General features: G+C 40.4%; 1 protein-coding gene across 5 annotated transcripts in view; it reads right to left on the reverse strand.

Moving 5' to 3' along the window:
* Positions 1–13,383, reverse strand: part of ANO8 (anoctamin 8) — a 91,567-nt gene that overhangs the window by 44,205 nt on the left and 33,979 nt on the right. For all 5 annotated transcript variants that reach the window (XM_072155643.1, XM_072155625.1, XM_072155652.1 and 2 more), the window contains exons 2-3: positions 4,628–4,738; positions 3,740–3,872 (exon numbers count right to left, since the gene is read on the reverse strand). In XM_072155643.1, coding sequence (XP_072011744.1) covers positions 3,740–3,872; positions 4,628–4,738 — 244 coding nt within the window. The remainder of the gene's footprint in view (positions 1–3,739; positions 3,873–4,627; positions 4,739–13,383) is intronic.

The raw sequence follows: 13,383 nt of genomic DNA on the forward strand, positions 1-13,383 counted from the left end.
CGGGAGGAGGAGAACAAAGAGGACGTCAAGTGCAAGAGGGGGGGGGGGGTAGCCAGAAAACTGTGGGGGGTCCAACCTTATCGAGTCTCCACAGATTGAGAAAATAGGACGTTGTGGGTCCTGCCAAAATGGGGTAAGAACCCAGCATGACAAGAACATGTGAAGGGAGGATCCCTCATCTTCTCCGCATCTCCAGCATGTGGAAAATAGTATGCAACCGGTTTGAGACCTGGTACCCCCTGGCCATGAGTTTATAACCCGCTTCTTGATAGCATGAACTATCCCTAACTTTTGTTCAGGTGTGAAAGAGATGTTCAGGTCAGTTTCTCACTGTGCCAAGTATGATGGGCTGGGATTGTCAGGAATGGATTAAAAGACACAAGTAGGCAGAGGAGAGCGTATGAGGGAGTGTTCCTGTGATGGAAAAAGGCTTTCAAAAGAGTTTGGATTTCTAGAGAATTGAGATCAAGGGGATAGGGTTTCAAATAATGTTGAGTTGTTGAGCTTTCCACTCCCCTAGTCGTCAGTGGTCTGTGATCTCCATGAGCTGTTTAGTTGACAACTAAGCAGAGTCCCTATTACAGTGCTCTGCTCTGAATTTACCTGCTCTTCTCCACTGTTTGAAAACAATGGGGCAGATTTATCAAGTGTCTGAAAATCAGAATCTTTCTAGTTGCCCATGGCAACCAATCACAGCTCTGCTTTCATTTTACCAGTGCTCATGAATATTTTAAAGGAGACTGTGGGCAACTAGAAATATTCTGACTTTCAGACATTGATAAATCTGCCCCATTGTCCTCACATCCTGGTAGGAAGTCATGGTGGCCTAAAATTGGAGTCAATGGGGAGTGTTTGGGTAGTATTGTTGCCCTAACAGCTTCCAACTGACAGTAGAAAATGGTCAAACCAACCATGGGATGGTGTTTTACAGCTAGCGTCTAACCAAGGTAGTACCTGTAGTGGAATTGCGGTAAAGGACTGCTCCAGTCGTATCCAGGGCTTCAAGCTAGAAATATAGCACCAATCCAAGGCTCTGGCAAAATGACCAGCCATATGATAGCCTTTGAGGTCTGGTAATCCAATCCCCCCTGAGATCTTTGAACAGGACAGTGTGGTGTGTTTAATTATGGCAGGTTTACCAGCCCAAATAAATTTGTGCTAGATAGCATTCAGAGAACGAAAGTATGCCTTTGGTAGTTTGAGGGGGACCACATGAGAAAGGTAGAGAAAGTGCGGGAATATATTCATTTTGAATATGGAGAATCTGCCAAACCGTGAGAAAATGCGTTTGGAACACCTGGAGCAGTCCGCTGGTACTCTTTTGTTTGAGTATGGGTAAGAAATTTAGTGTGTAAAGTCTAGATAGGTCTGCTGGCAATTGGATCCCCAAGTAAGTGATGCTCTAAGAAGCTCATTTAAAATTGAATGACGATTCTAATGTTACCCTAAGGGGCTCTGGTAGGGAGGCATTCAAAGCTCCGGATTTGGACCGATTGATTCGGAAGTTTGACAAGTGGGCAAATGTGTGTATCGCATTAAATTGGGGGAGGGAAATCTGTGGGTTTTTCAGGAAAAAGAGAATTTCATCGGCATAAGCCTCTATTTTATATGTGGACCCCTATGCCTGAGATGTCAGTGTTAGCACAAACGTGGTGGAGAAAAGGTTCCAGGGAAAGGACAAAAAGCAGTGGGCATCCCTGCCCGGTTTAATTTTTTACGTCAAAACATCGGACAGATGACGAAGGGTGGGAATATAGGGGCATGATTCAACAAAACATTCAACACTGCCAAATGTGCGAAGGACTTTGGACATATAGGACCGGCTAACTCTATCAAAGGCCTTCTTAGCATCAGTTGACAGTAAAATAAGCGGCAGATGTTCCATATCTCCATATAGAAGATTTATTGCCTTTGTGGTTTTTTTCTCTCTGGCCTCGCTTCCCAGCAAGAAACCAGCTTGTTCCGAGTGAATGGCACCAAGGAGGAGAGGAGCAAGAAACATTGCTATGACTTTTGCAAACAACTTAAGGTCTTGATTTAACAATAAAATCGGTCCGTAATTGGAAGATAGGGTGCTTCCTTGGTATGGGCAGTATGGCTACGGTCGCTCTCAGTGCATCTCTGAGGAGGGAGGCAACCATCTTAGGGGCTGTTTTGTGCATCAGATGTATTATTGTGGCTTTTATTACTTCAAAGTCACACTTCAGAAATCTGTCTAGCACATCTGAATTCACATAATAAATCTAGGGTAAGTTGCCTGAAGTGAAAAGTGCTATATGTTTGGAAAGGTCACAAATTTGGTGCAAATGGGCTGATGCAATAATTGTGAGACATTTTAAAGAATTTTTTTTAGCTCATCTAAGCATAGATTTGTGGTTGTTGTTGGGCAATTTACTACTGGCTTAATAGAAATGAACCACTGGGTTTCATCTACAGTGGTAAACAAGGCAATGGTTCTGGATTCGTTTTACTAATGGAAGCATGTAAACTTTACACAGCAATAGAACAGATTATGATGAGCCAAGAGATACTCTTGGCATTCTGCCGTACTGAAGAGAAGTCAACCACTGTAAAACTGTGCCATTTATTGAGCAAAAATGATGTGTCAAATGCTGCTGAGAGAGAATGAAAGTGGTACTTTTACCTCTGTTCCTTGCTAAGAGCAGGTCATTTAGTACAGGAATACTGGCCCAAGTGCTAATTTAGTTTTTTTTTTTTTCTGAAGCTTGAAAGAGTCATGGATGTTTGAAAGTAAAATCCTTTCCTATAACTTTCCCTTGGAAGAGGAGGTTGGGAATGGGTCTGTAACTCATCAGGGCATCTGGATGCATAGACAGCTTATTTAGAAGTGGCCTAACTTAATATATGGCTGGGGGAACTTTAAAAATAATTTTCTCTGTTCCTGTTCCCCTGTAGGGGTGCCTGTCACTCCTAGCTTCTGTGTAACGGGTGCTCCTGAGATCCATGTCCCGGGTCGCAGGCGCACCAGTGCGCCTCCCTGTGCCCCCTCACGTCAACAGTAGCCACTCTCACCTGTCCTCGGTCTAGCGGCGGTCTCCAAGCTCCTAGGGCATGCATTCGCCGTCTCTCTGAGATTTAAAGGCCCAGCGTGCCGATGATTGCCGCTGGCCAGCCGCCTTCCTTGTTAAATATGTGTCTCCTTTCTGTGTCCCCTGCCTCTGAGAAAGCTTCCCGTGTTATTCCTGTGATTATTGTGATTTCCCGTTGTGACCTCGATTCCTGTTCCTGACTATTCTGCCTCACGATTCTGTACCTCGCTTGGCCGCCACCGCAAACAAAGTTGCGCCTGTGAAGCGACCAGGTGGTATCCCACCGCAGCAAGTCCAACCCGCTTTTCGGCTGGCTCTGGTGGAAACTGGGTACCACTTAGACTCTGCTCTTAGGTGTCAGCTTACGTCATCGCTCGCGGTGGTACAGTGGGTCCACGATCCCTGAATCCTGACATTCTGTTTAAAATATAGACGCGAGTCTGAAGTTTCTGACATAGAAGCACTGAAATAATCACAATTTCTTATATGAAGAAAATTAAAGACCAACAAAATGTTGTTACTGGGGTATTCCAGGAGAGAAGTGGATATTTTATTATTCGAAAATATGCTGAATAGATATCCAAGTCTAACAATCATTTCATGTATTATTTATCTGTCTGAAGTGACTGAAAAATCAGGTGAGAACCAAAAAAATGCATCCTATGTTCTCTTATTATTAAAACACTTACTTCTCATATGTGGCTGTGACAAAGAAGGCATAAATTCTTGTATGTCGATGATGGCGAATTTGCATTATTAGCTCAGGTATTCCTAGTCGTACATGGTTTAACAGCCAGAGCAAAGTATGGTCATCAGTTGTGTCTGTAATTATAGAAAGCAGATATCACAGGGCATAACTTGAAACAAAGGGCCAAACTGCACACATAAAAAATTGTTCTACAGGGACGAGTTTAGTAAGTGCATCCCGTAAGGATTGCATCAAGTTCCAAATATTATTTCTATGCAAGCCCAATTGACCATCGTGAAAAAAAGTTTTTTTGATCTAAAAAAGGGCAGTTCCGGAAAATCTAAATAAAGTCAATGGGCTAAATATTTTCAATAACTGTTAACTAATAGCCGACAGAATTCCTAACATACCCACAAACCTGTAGCTTGCTTTAATTGAGTGTAAGCGAGTATTAACAAAGAAAATAAAAAGAAATTAGAATCTGCCAGAGATCTCTAGTTCAAGTTCCCGAGAACAAAAGCTCAGTGGGCACAGCCAGCAGTAAATGGAGTTCAGAAGCAAATTCTTCCATACCAAATGATAATATGTTGCTGTATGTAAGAGAAAAATGTGGTTCTGCCTTTACAATACTCAACAGCGGTAGCTGATAGAACTGAAGACTGAGTAACCGGCACTACAAAAAGCAAAATGGGGACCGATAAAACCTGGACCTGAATTTACAGCTTCATTTACAGAAAATACAACGTGAAAGTATATTATATTCTCAATATAGATGCTAGATTGAGGAATATATAGCCCTGAATCCAAGAGCCCAACCAAATGCTGGGAGTGGGGCAGAATTTGACTCCCTTCTTACAGTGGGTTTACTGATGATGAAATAACAACTCACCTGGGAAGGTCATAACTACATCACAATTTTCAGTGGGCACTGTCCTCATCCAGGACTTGTGGGATGTGATATATCGGCCAGCTTGCAGCAAGCGCTTTCCAAAAAGCTTATCTGTAGGAACACAAGAGACAGAATAATCAATACTTCCATCATAAAAAGGTCTTCTGAATTAGTGCACCAAAACTATTGTGCTCTTGGATTATTATCTACCAACACTGGATACACTAAACTCATAATTATAACTCTGCAAATATACAGCAGCCATGAATCAATAGTGATCATAGAGATGAATGGTAGGTGGTGGAATACAGTGGAATCACATAGTATTTTTAGGTGCTAATAAACAAATACTACAATATTTTTGATAATATAGCACCAATGACCTGTCACTATAATGTGCTGATGCTTAATAAGGCAAGGGAGCACAGCAGCTCAGAAATATTCAATCGAAACCAGCAGCTTCTTGTTCGGTAGCGCCAACACTCTTGTGTATACGGTGGAATTATCTTCTTTATTGTATGAAGGTTGCAAGCCAAAAACAATGGTGTCTAACAATCAACTCGTTTTGACGTGTGGCGTCCTATACATGATCCATTGTTAAATTACTACACATACATTTTAAAAAACCCACCCGTGATGTCACGGGGAAGAGTGGTTATTATGACGAATAGTCACATGACCTCTATCTACTCCCAGCGGTGCCACATACGCCTGATTAAAAACAAGTTAAGACAAATGGGAAGATTTATAAAAAGTGTCCTAAGGTTAGACAGTGTAGAGTTAGACCAGACAGATTGATAAATCTCCTCCAAAGTTATTTGTGGAAAAGAAAAATATAAGTCGAAAAATACATTTTAACAAAGATTTTATTTTATTTTTTGTGAGAATAACCCACAACAAAATGTGCTATGCAGAATAAATTGATATTGAACCATTGGTAAGTGATCATACCAGTACCATACCATACCATACCATACCATGAACCACCAAGTATGGTCACATTTACTAATATAGTAATACAATATCTATAAATCCTATATGTCTCACACACAAAATCCAAGATGCCCAACACAATGGGGGTCATTTACTAAGGGCCAGATTCACACTTTCCCGACATGTTACCCGAATATTTCCGAATTGCGCCGATTTTTCCTGAATTGCCCCGGGTGCATACGATCGGATTGTGGCGCATCGGCGTCGGCATGCATGTGACGGAAATCGGGGGCGTGGCCAAACGAAAACCCGATGTATTCGGAGAAACCGCCGCATTTAAAAAAAAAAGTGTCGCTGGACTCGCGCTTACCCTCACCAAGTATAGGATCGACACCTGGTGGACGTCGGAGGAACTGCCTTAGTGAATCACCGGAAGACCCGAATCCACCGCAGAGAACGTGCCGCTGGACTGGGTAAGTAAATCTGCCCCATTATTGTTACTGAAACAAAAAAGCTTTAACAAGGTAACACAAGTATGTCAAAGTACAGCAAGATTCATTTGTTAAACATCATGTTAAGGTCTAGCCTTTTGTTGAGACCTCTTGGCTGTCTGCTGTCTAATTTAAAAATCCAATAAGTTTCTCAATTTAAGAGTTACCGACTCATTAACCGACTCATTGGGAATGTTTGACAAATGGCATCAAATCCTAATTTCAAGGGGGCCAGTGGTGTGTAGTTGTCACGGTTTACACAGATGCAGGAAAGCGTGTAGACAAAGCAGCAAGAGCCAGGAGGAAACAGAGAAGTGAAAACTGTCCTTTACTCTATGACTTAGGCTACATTCACATGACATTGTACCCGCCGTACCGTAGCACAGCAGTCACACGTCAGCGCCCAGGAGAGGAGGAGTGGGTGAGCGCACCATACTGCTCCCATACGGCGCTGTGTGTCCATTGATGTCAATGGGGGACATATATACAGAGTATATACGCTGGCCGTATATACGTCCTCCATATGGTCTTGTGAATGTAGCCGATCCCGGCATGAACACAAACACACAACCAAGACTCAATACAGGAATGAGGGCAGTAGAGCGGACAGGAATAATAGGAAACAACTAGAACAGGTCCACAAGGCACCAACAATTGCATAAACACAAACAACGGGGAACAGAAAAGAAAGTGGTGAGAGCAAACAAGAGACAAACTTCAAACAACAGACAAACTTCAGAATAAAACTTCAGACTCTCTCACCACAGACAAAGTAAAGCTACTCAGTAAGTATAGAAGTTCCAACAGAGCAGAGCCAGGGATAAGCTGCAGATACATCAATACCTAGCAAATACTGAATGACAAAACAAGCTTTAAATGGAGCCCGACTACTCCTGATAGGATAATACATTCATGCAGTTGAGACCTAAAAACCCCAGCAGGTAATGCAAAAACAAAGAGACAGGTATAAACAATCAGGCCACATAGCACAGTGGTAGAGAACCGACCAGAAAGGCCAAAGGACACTTGTTCAAATCCTGACACTAGTATAGATAGCATTATCAGTGTATAGATAGTGTAGTATAGATAGCGTGGCAGTAAAGATAGCATTTTCAGTGATGCATCCTATTGTTAAGGAGGTCGCACTGGTTTCGGACGCCATCTTGACTACTGTCCGCCATCTTAGATACAGGGGCCATGATCCCTGACCATTGTCAAGTTAATGTCATGATTCAAACTTCATTTTATGTAACCTGTTTTCTGACCTGTCAGCTAATACCCTTTGACATTTAATGAGAAGCCAGTCTGTCCTCGATGCTGCATGATATTAGGATTCTGGAGCCCACTTATCTCCTTTTGAGGAAATTAGTTTAAACAATATCTGTGTACAAGGTCTGTGAGAACTGAGCACAATTAATTAACTTTTTTCCCAGAATGTGCTGATGACCAATAGGTTTGGAGTATACTATCCACGCCCCTTTGATGACTCTTCTTTCTGTTATATATTATGCATTTTGATTATTAAAAAGGGGAGAAGATCTTTTCATACACTAAGAGATTGACATGTCTTAGTTTTTTTATGTTAAAGTTCCTGGTACCAGGACAACCATGGGTTAATTAGGACTCACCTTACAAAAGTCAAGAGGGCTGTTGGGGCCCTGCATAAAAAATCCCTATCACTATGTAACCCAGTATATTATAATCTTTGCCTGTACTAATTGAACAAAAGGAATTTCTCACTTTAATATATGAGCAGGCTTTACATTGCCCACATTTGTAATTGCCCAAATGTGGAAGCCAGCTTCTATTAGAGAAAACTTCATGGGGGACACACATCACTCCTATTGCTTCCGTTTTCTTTTTTTGAGTCATTTTTTGCAGTTTGATACTTTTTAGGCCCAGAATTAAGTAGCATACCAAAGTTTGCAGCCTCAGTGTGCCGGATTTATCTTTGTAGCCCAGATGTTTGTTCAACTTGTGAGACTTTTGGGCTTGGAATTGTTCCATTCTTGCGCCTAATAAGTTGCAAAACAGAGCATGCTAGACCCGGACTTACTTTTGGTAAATTACTATTTGGGACTAAAAAGTCGCACACCACAAAAGTCTCAATAGTGAGACTAAACAGGCAACTCATTACATGTATCACAAAGCGGAAAAAGCTTAAGAAGTTAAGATACATTGTAATGATTAAGCAGGCCAACTTCAGGAAACTGAAAAAGTGGCAGCCGAAATACTATGATACATGTTCCCCCATCACTAGAAAAGAGACTGGGTAACAAACTAGATCCAATTGTAGGAGCCCTTCTTGCTACACATTTAACACCTGTAGAAACAATAGGACTGAGGCTACATTCACACTGCCGTTGCCCGCCGTACCGTAGCGGGCAACGGCAGCGCGCGGGGAGAGGAGGAGTGCGGCAGTGTGAATATAGCCTTAGAGATGGATGGTGTAGCCATATAGCAAGAATTTTTGGACTATGTTTCCCACTTGTGTGAAATGTTTGCTATACAGCGTGGAAAAAACCTAATTGTTATTTTTTATGAATCTATTCATAGCTGTACATGATGTTTTATTATTTTGATCACTATACAAAACATGGATTGTGAGACATCTGTAATCCTATTGTTAGTTCTCTGTGTGTCCCATTCTTTATACCCTCTCTGTATAAACCTAACAAATCCTTTTCTCTCTCAAAATCCTTATTCTCTGAACAATTATGTCGGAGATGAATCGTCTCTCCATAAGGTATATTACCAATCACATGTTTAAGGTGCCATAATGTGGCCCAAAAAAATCGGATTGCCTTGACCTTATCCCCACATCCTGTTAATTGTCTTAAACAAAAGTATAAGTAAATGATTATAATTCAAATAGTGAACAAAATTTAATTATTCAGTTGCCATCATGATAAACTGTATGTACTGAATTTGTTAAGGTGTCTACTCAGCATCTGCAAACCCATGACATGAGAAATGGATAGAGGAGCCAATCAAAAATGTTTCATGGTCTGTGCAGGACATGTTTTGTCCAAAGACTCCCCCAGTCTTTCAGCCACACTGCTTATTCCTGCTACAATAGGTCTACGTGGGGAGGGGGTGGATATATCCCCTTATCTACAGCGGTGTAACTAAAAATGAGTGGGTCCCAAAGCAAACGGCCTACCTTCACTAATAACATGTCCAGCAGCAGCCTCCCCTCAACTAATAACATGTCCAGCAGCAGCCTCCCCTCACTATTAACATATCTAGCAGTGACCTCCTTCACTAATCAGAAAAACAACAGACAAAGATACGTAGAGGGAAATAAACAGTTACTTGGTCAAGGACTAGTGGATCTCCAAAGCCTCACATAAAATGCATCTATGAACTGTGTCCAATAATAGACCATATACAAAGTTTTCTTCTTTTAGGCAAATATTTTCTTTACTTCAATATCCACAGGTATACATTATTTACAATTCCATTGCAGTAATCTTCATGACTTTATGCACAATAGCGATGATGGCTCGTTACATGGTATTACCATAGAAAGTGTCACTATACAAAAATTCATTTATTTTTTTTCATTCGCAAAAACAGTAATTAGGTAAATATAGTGTAGACACTCACTTAAAGTTCAGAACTCGGGCAGAGACACAATTGAACACAACCATTTCCCCCCTTATCAGCCTCCCTTATTGTGTATGTATTTATTTTTTTTAAATTGTATCATTGCCTTGCTTTCACCTTTGGTCAAATTATAGTACCAGTGTTTGGTACTCCGACTATCTGCATGAATTTCTTTAAAAGGTGTAACCGATTCTGTCTCAACCAGTTCCTTAAATTTATCTAGAGTAGAATGTGACCCTACAAGATGAAAGTTTTAGGATTACTGGTACAAAAGACCTCCAATACCTCAAAACCTAAAATATTCAAAGTCATCCCACACATAAAAATTGCATTGTGTATGGAAATGTACAACTTTTCCAGACATATGTTTTCTGTTTCCCGCCAACTGTTATCATTAAGTTATCCTTATGTAAATAAGCTTTTCAGTGTAACGGAGGACTGTGTCTCTTGGTTCTCCCCTTTTCCGTCTATGTCAATGCTTTCAACCCTTTACAACCCTTTTGACTGTCCCCATAGAAAGAAGATATTTGGCGCATCAGCAGTCACTGCCCCATCCCTAATGCATCGGAAAACTAATTTGCATAAACATAAAAATGGAATTTGGTGAATAGAGAAGGAAATAAAGAATAAAGTAACTGGGGTTACTTGGCATCTGGTAGACTCCCTTTTAACACAACAATATCAAGATTTTAGACAGGTATAAAATGTATAGACATCTATGTAGCAACATGCTAATAATCATGTTTCTCACAGAGCCACCATAAGAGAGGAACCTGAAAAACTATTAGCAGGGATAATGTCTGGATGGCACAAAGGTCAAGGGAACACGATAGTGCTACTCAAGAAGATGCTGGTTATATATAGTGTAGCACAACCAGCGCCTTCTTAGTAGTTTAATGGTTAATCTCTGCTCAGATTCTCAATCTGAATGCCAGCCAAGTGTCTCTTAGGACTAAGTATCAATCCAAAGTATTACTTCTCGGTATTCCTTGAAGAGTAATATTAGTTAATAGTCCTATCTGGCAACCACATGTACAGTAATATTTACTATAATTTAAAATATTTCACAAGCGAGTGTGGTTTCTATATCAAATAATGCTAAAATTATTGAACAATCTGCCAACATCAGCAGTCCCTGGCTTATTTACAACATAGGTTCTTTAGGTTTTTTACTTAAGTTGAATCTGTATGAAATTCGGAACAGGTATACTTTATAATTAAAACTCCAGACAAACATTTTTTTGTCCAAGGATTTTCAAACTTTTGTGCTGTCATGGGAACAAAGATAATAAATAAAATTTTATTACAAACACCTTACAGCTGATCATTGCAGCCTGGGACTAAAGTTAAGCATTCAGAGACCTTCACCACAGTGGGCAGAGAGGTCCATCTGTAACCAGGGGTCGTCTGTAAGTTGGGTGTCCTTAAGTCTGGGACTGCCTGTACATAATTAGACCTCTTCATAATTAAGCCCAAAAGTGCACATAAACATACCTCATTTCCATATTCAAACAATTCACCATTTTATGGAGAAAATATGTGTAACAGCTTTAGTTATGAAAGCACATGCCTATAGCACAAACTATATCCAGTTTGTAAAAACTTTCTGAATGGCCAACACCATTATAATCATGATTGTACTATGGGATGAGATTGGTTTCCATCATTACATGACATGACTGCCCAAACCTTTATTAAAAAAGTGGTCTTCTGGAGAGTGGTCTTCAAAAAAGAAGTTAAATGGAAAATCTGCCACTGGTGGAATGGAAAATCCTGGAGATCTGTGTGAATAATGAAATGGTCCTCTCGCAGAGGTGGTCTTTTTCATGTTATCTCTTAAGCATATTAAAATGTTCTTGGCAACCGTTCGGAGCCCAGCTTTCCTTTTCCCACACCAGTTTATAAAATGAGAGCTCTGATTGGTTGCCAATCAGAGCTCTCATCTTCGACGGGAACCGTCTTAATCATGATTATGATTAAGATGGTTCCCGTCGAAACGCGTTAACCAGCCATTGTCCTTGTGTATGCTGCATTTTATACAATAAAGGAAGTAATATTTGGCACCAGTACCCCTGTGACGTCCTTCGTGTAGTGCCGGTCCGACTGTTTTTCTCTTTTTCATACTTTGGTGTATGTAGCTGTGGGTGGTAATTTTTTTGCGACTTCTGATGACGTTAATTTTATAAATTTTAGGACTGTGCGACCGTTTCATCACTTTTTGTTGAATTTTTTATATTCCGTTACGGGGTTAAACTCAGTGAGGGGAAAAAAAAAAAAAGGGGATTTTCGGTCGCGTTGATACCTAATGTGTTTATGATTTTTACTGTTTATTTATATTTATATGACTTCTAGGGAAAGAAGGGTGATTTAAAATTTTTATGTTTTTTATTATATTTTTTTAAAACTTTTTTTTATTTTTACTATTTTTCAGACTGCCTAAAGTACTTTAACCCTAGGTTGTCTGATCGATCCTACCATATACTGCCATTCTACAGTATGGCAGTATGTGGAGATTTTATTCCTCATTCATTACATTGTGCAATTAGCCCGAGGCTATCATAGCAATGGAACGCTGCTACCCAATGATGTCACAGGGAACGGCGATCCTCGGCAAGATGGCGCCGCCCATGTGCTGCTAGCACCGATCGCGGGTGTTACTGGTAAGTCTTTGTTGCAATATGCTATGGAGCCCTCTCCATCTACCCGCACCTGTCAGTAAAGGGTTAATAGGTGGATTATGGAAAGCGCAGGGTGAAAATTTTGGCTCAAAACCTAGTCTATGCCGTTCCCCGAGTCACAGAGAGCGGTTGTGAAAAATTTGGTGACTGTAAACAGGACGGTACAGATTCCTTTAGCAGACATAGACATACATCCAGCTTTATATATTAGATAATTGAAATCCAGGTAGTGAAAATAGGCTGAGAAGAATTTACTGCAATTGGATTTAGTAGAAATAACTCAGAGCCTATAAAAAAAAAAATTGAATTGTTAATACGCCTTGCCGTATGACTGCAAATCAGGCCAATAGTAAGAAGGAGTTGTCCAAATGCTGATACATGGGGTGGGAGCCGTGTGGCACTCACCACGAATAGTTGTATCTGCTTTATTCAAAGTTGCAGCATAACATAACATAGCATACTGCAGCTAGTAGACAGGTCGTTTCCTGCCGACCAGACAAATTTCCTGCCATGACAAAACATCATAAAATTTCCAATGTACATTTTTCTTTTACTTTTAATCACTTGCCTTAGGGTGGATTAACCCCTATGGAGAACGACTGAGTAGGAGAAATTTCTGTGATGGAAAGCCAGTTCCATTTTCTTGAATGGGTCTGTTTTGGTGGGAAACACAGATTTCTGCAAGTCCCATTCACATGAATAGGACAGTCAGAAATGTATATATTAAAATATTTCTGCAAATCATTAAAGAAAGGGTAAGAACACTATGAAAAAACAAAAAAAACACATTTTTTCAATCTCATCTGATATCTGTAGTACAATTCTTTGCATTACAATACATTTCCCAGTTCCAGCCTCTCAGTGCGTTCTACAAAGGAATCAATACATTAATTATCGTCTTATGGCTGAAGAAAGTTTTTTTTTCTTGTACACTTATGTACCAAAGAAACCTTCATGATAAAAATAACTTTTGCACACAGGAATCACAGACACAGCACTCGTGCAATGCCACTGACAAGGGTGATGCATGTGTCTGCGAGATCTC

The sequence above is a fragment of the Engystomops pustulosus genome, chromosome 1 (assembly GCF_040894005.1).
Source record: "Engystomops pustulosus chromosome 1, aEngPut4.maternal, whole genome shotgun sequence".
Lineage (NCBI taxonomy): Eukaryota > Metazoa > Chordata > Amphibia > Anura > Leptodactylidae > Engystomops > Engystomops pustulosus.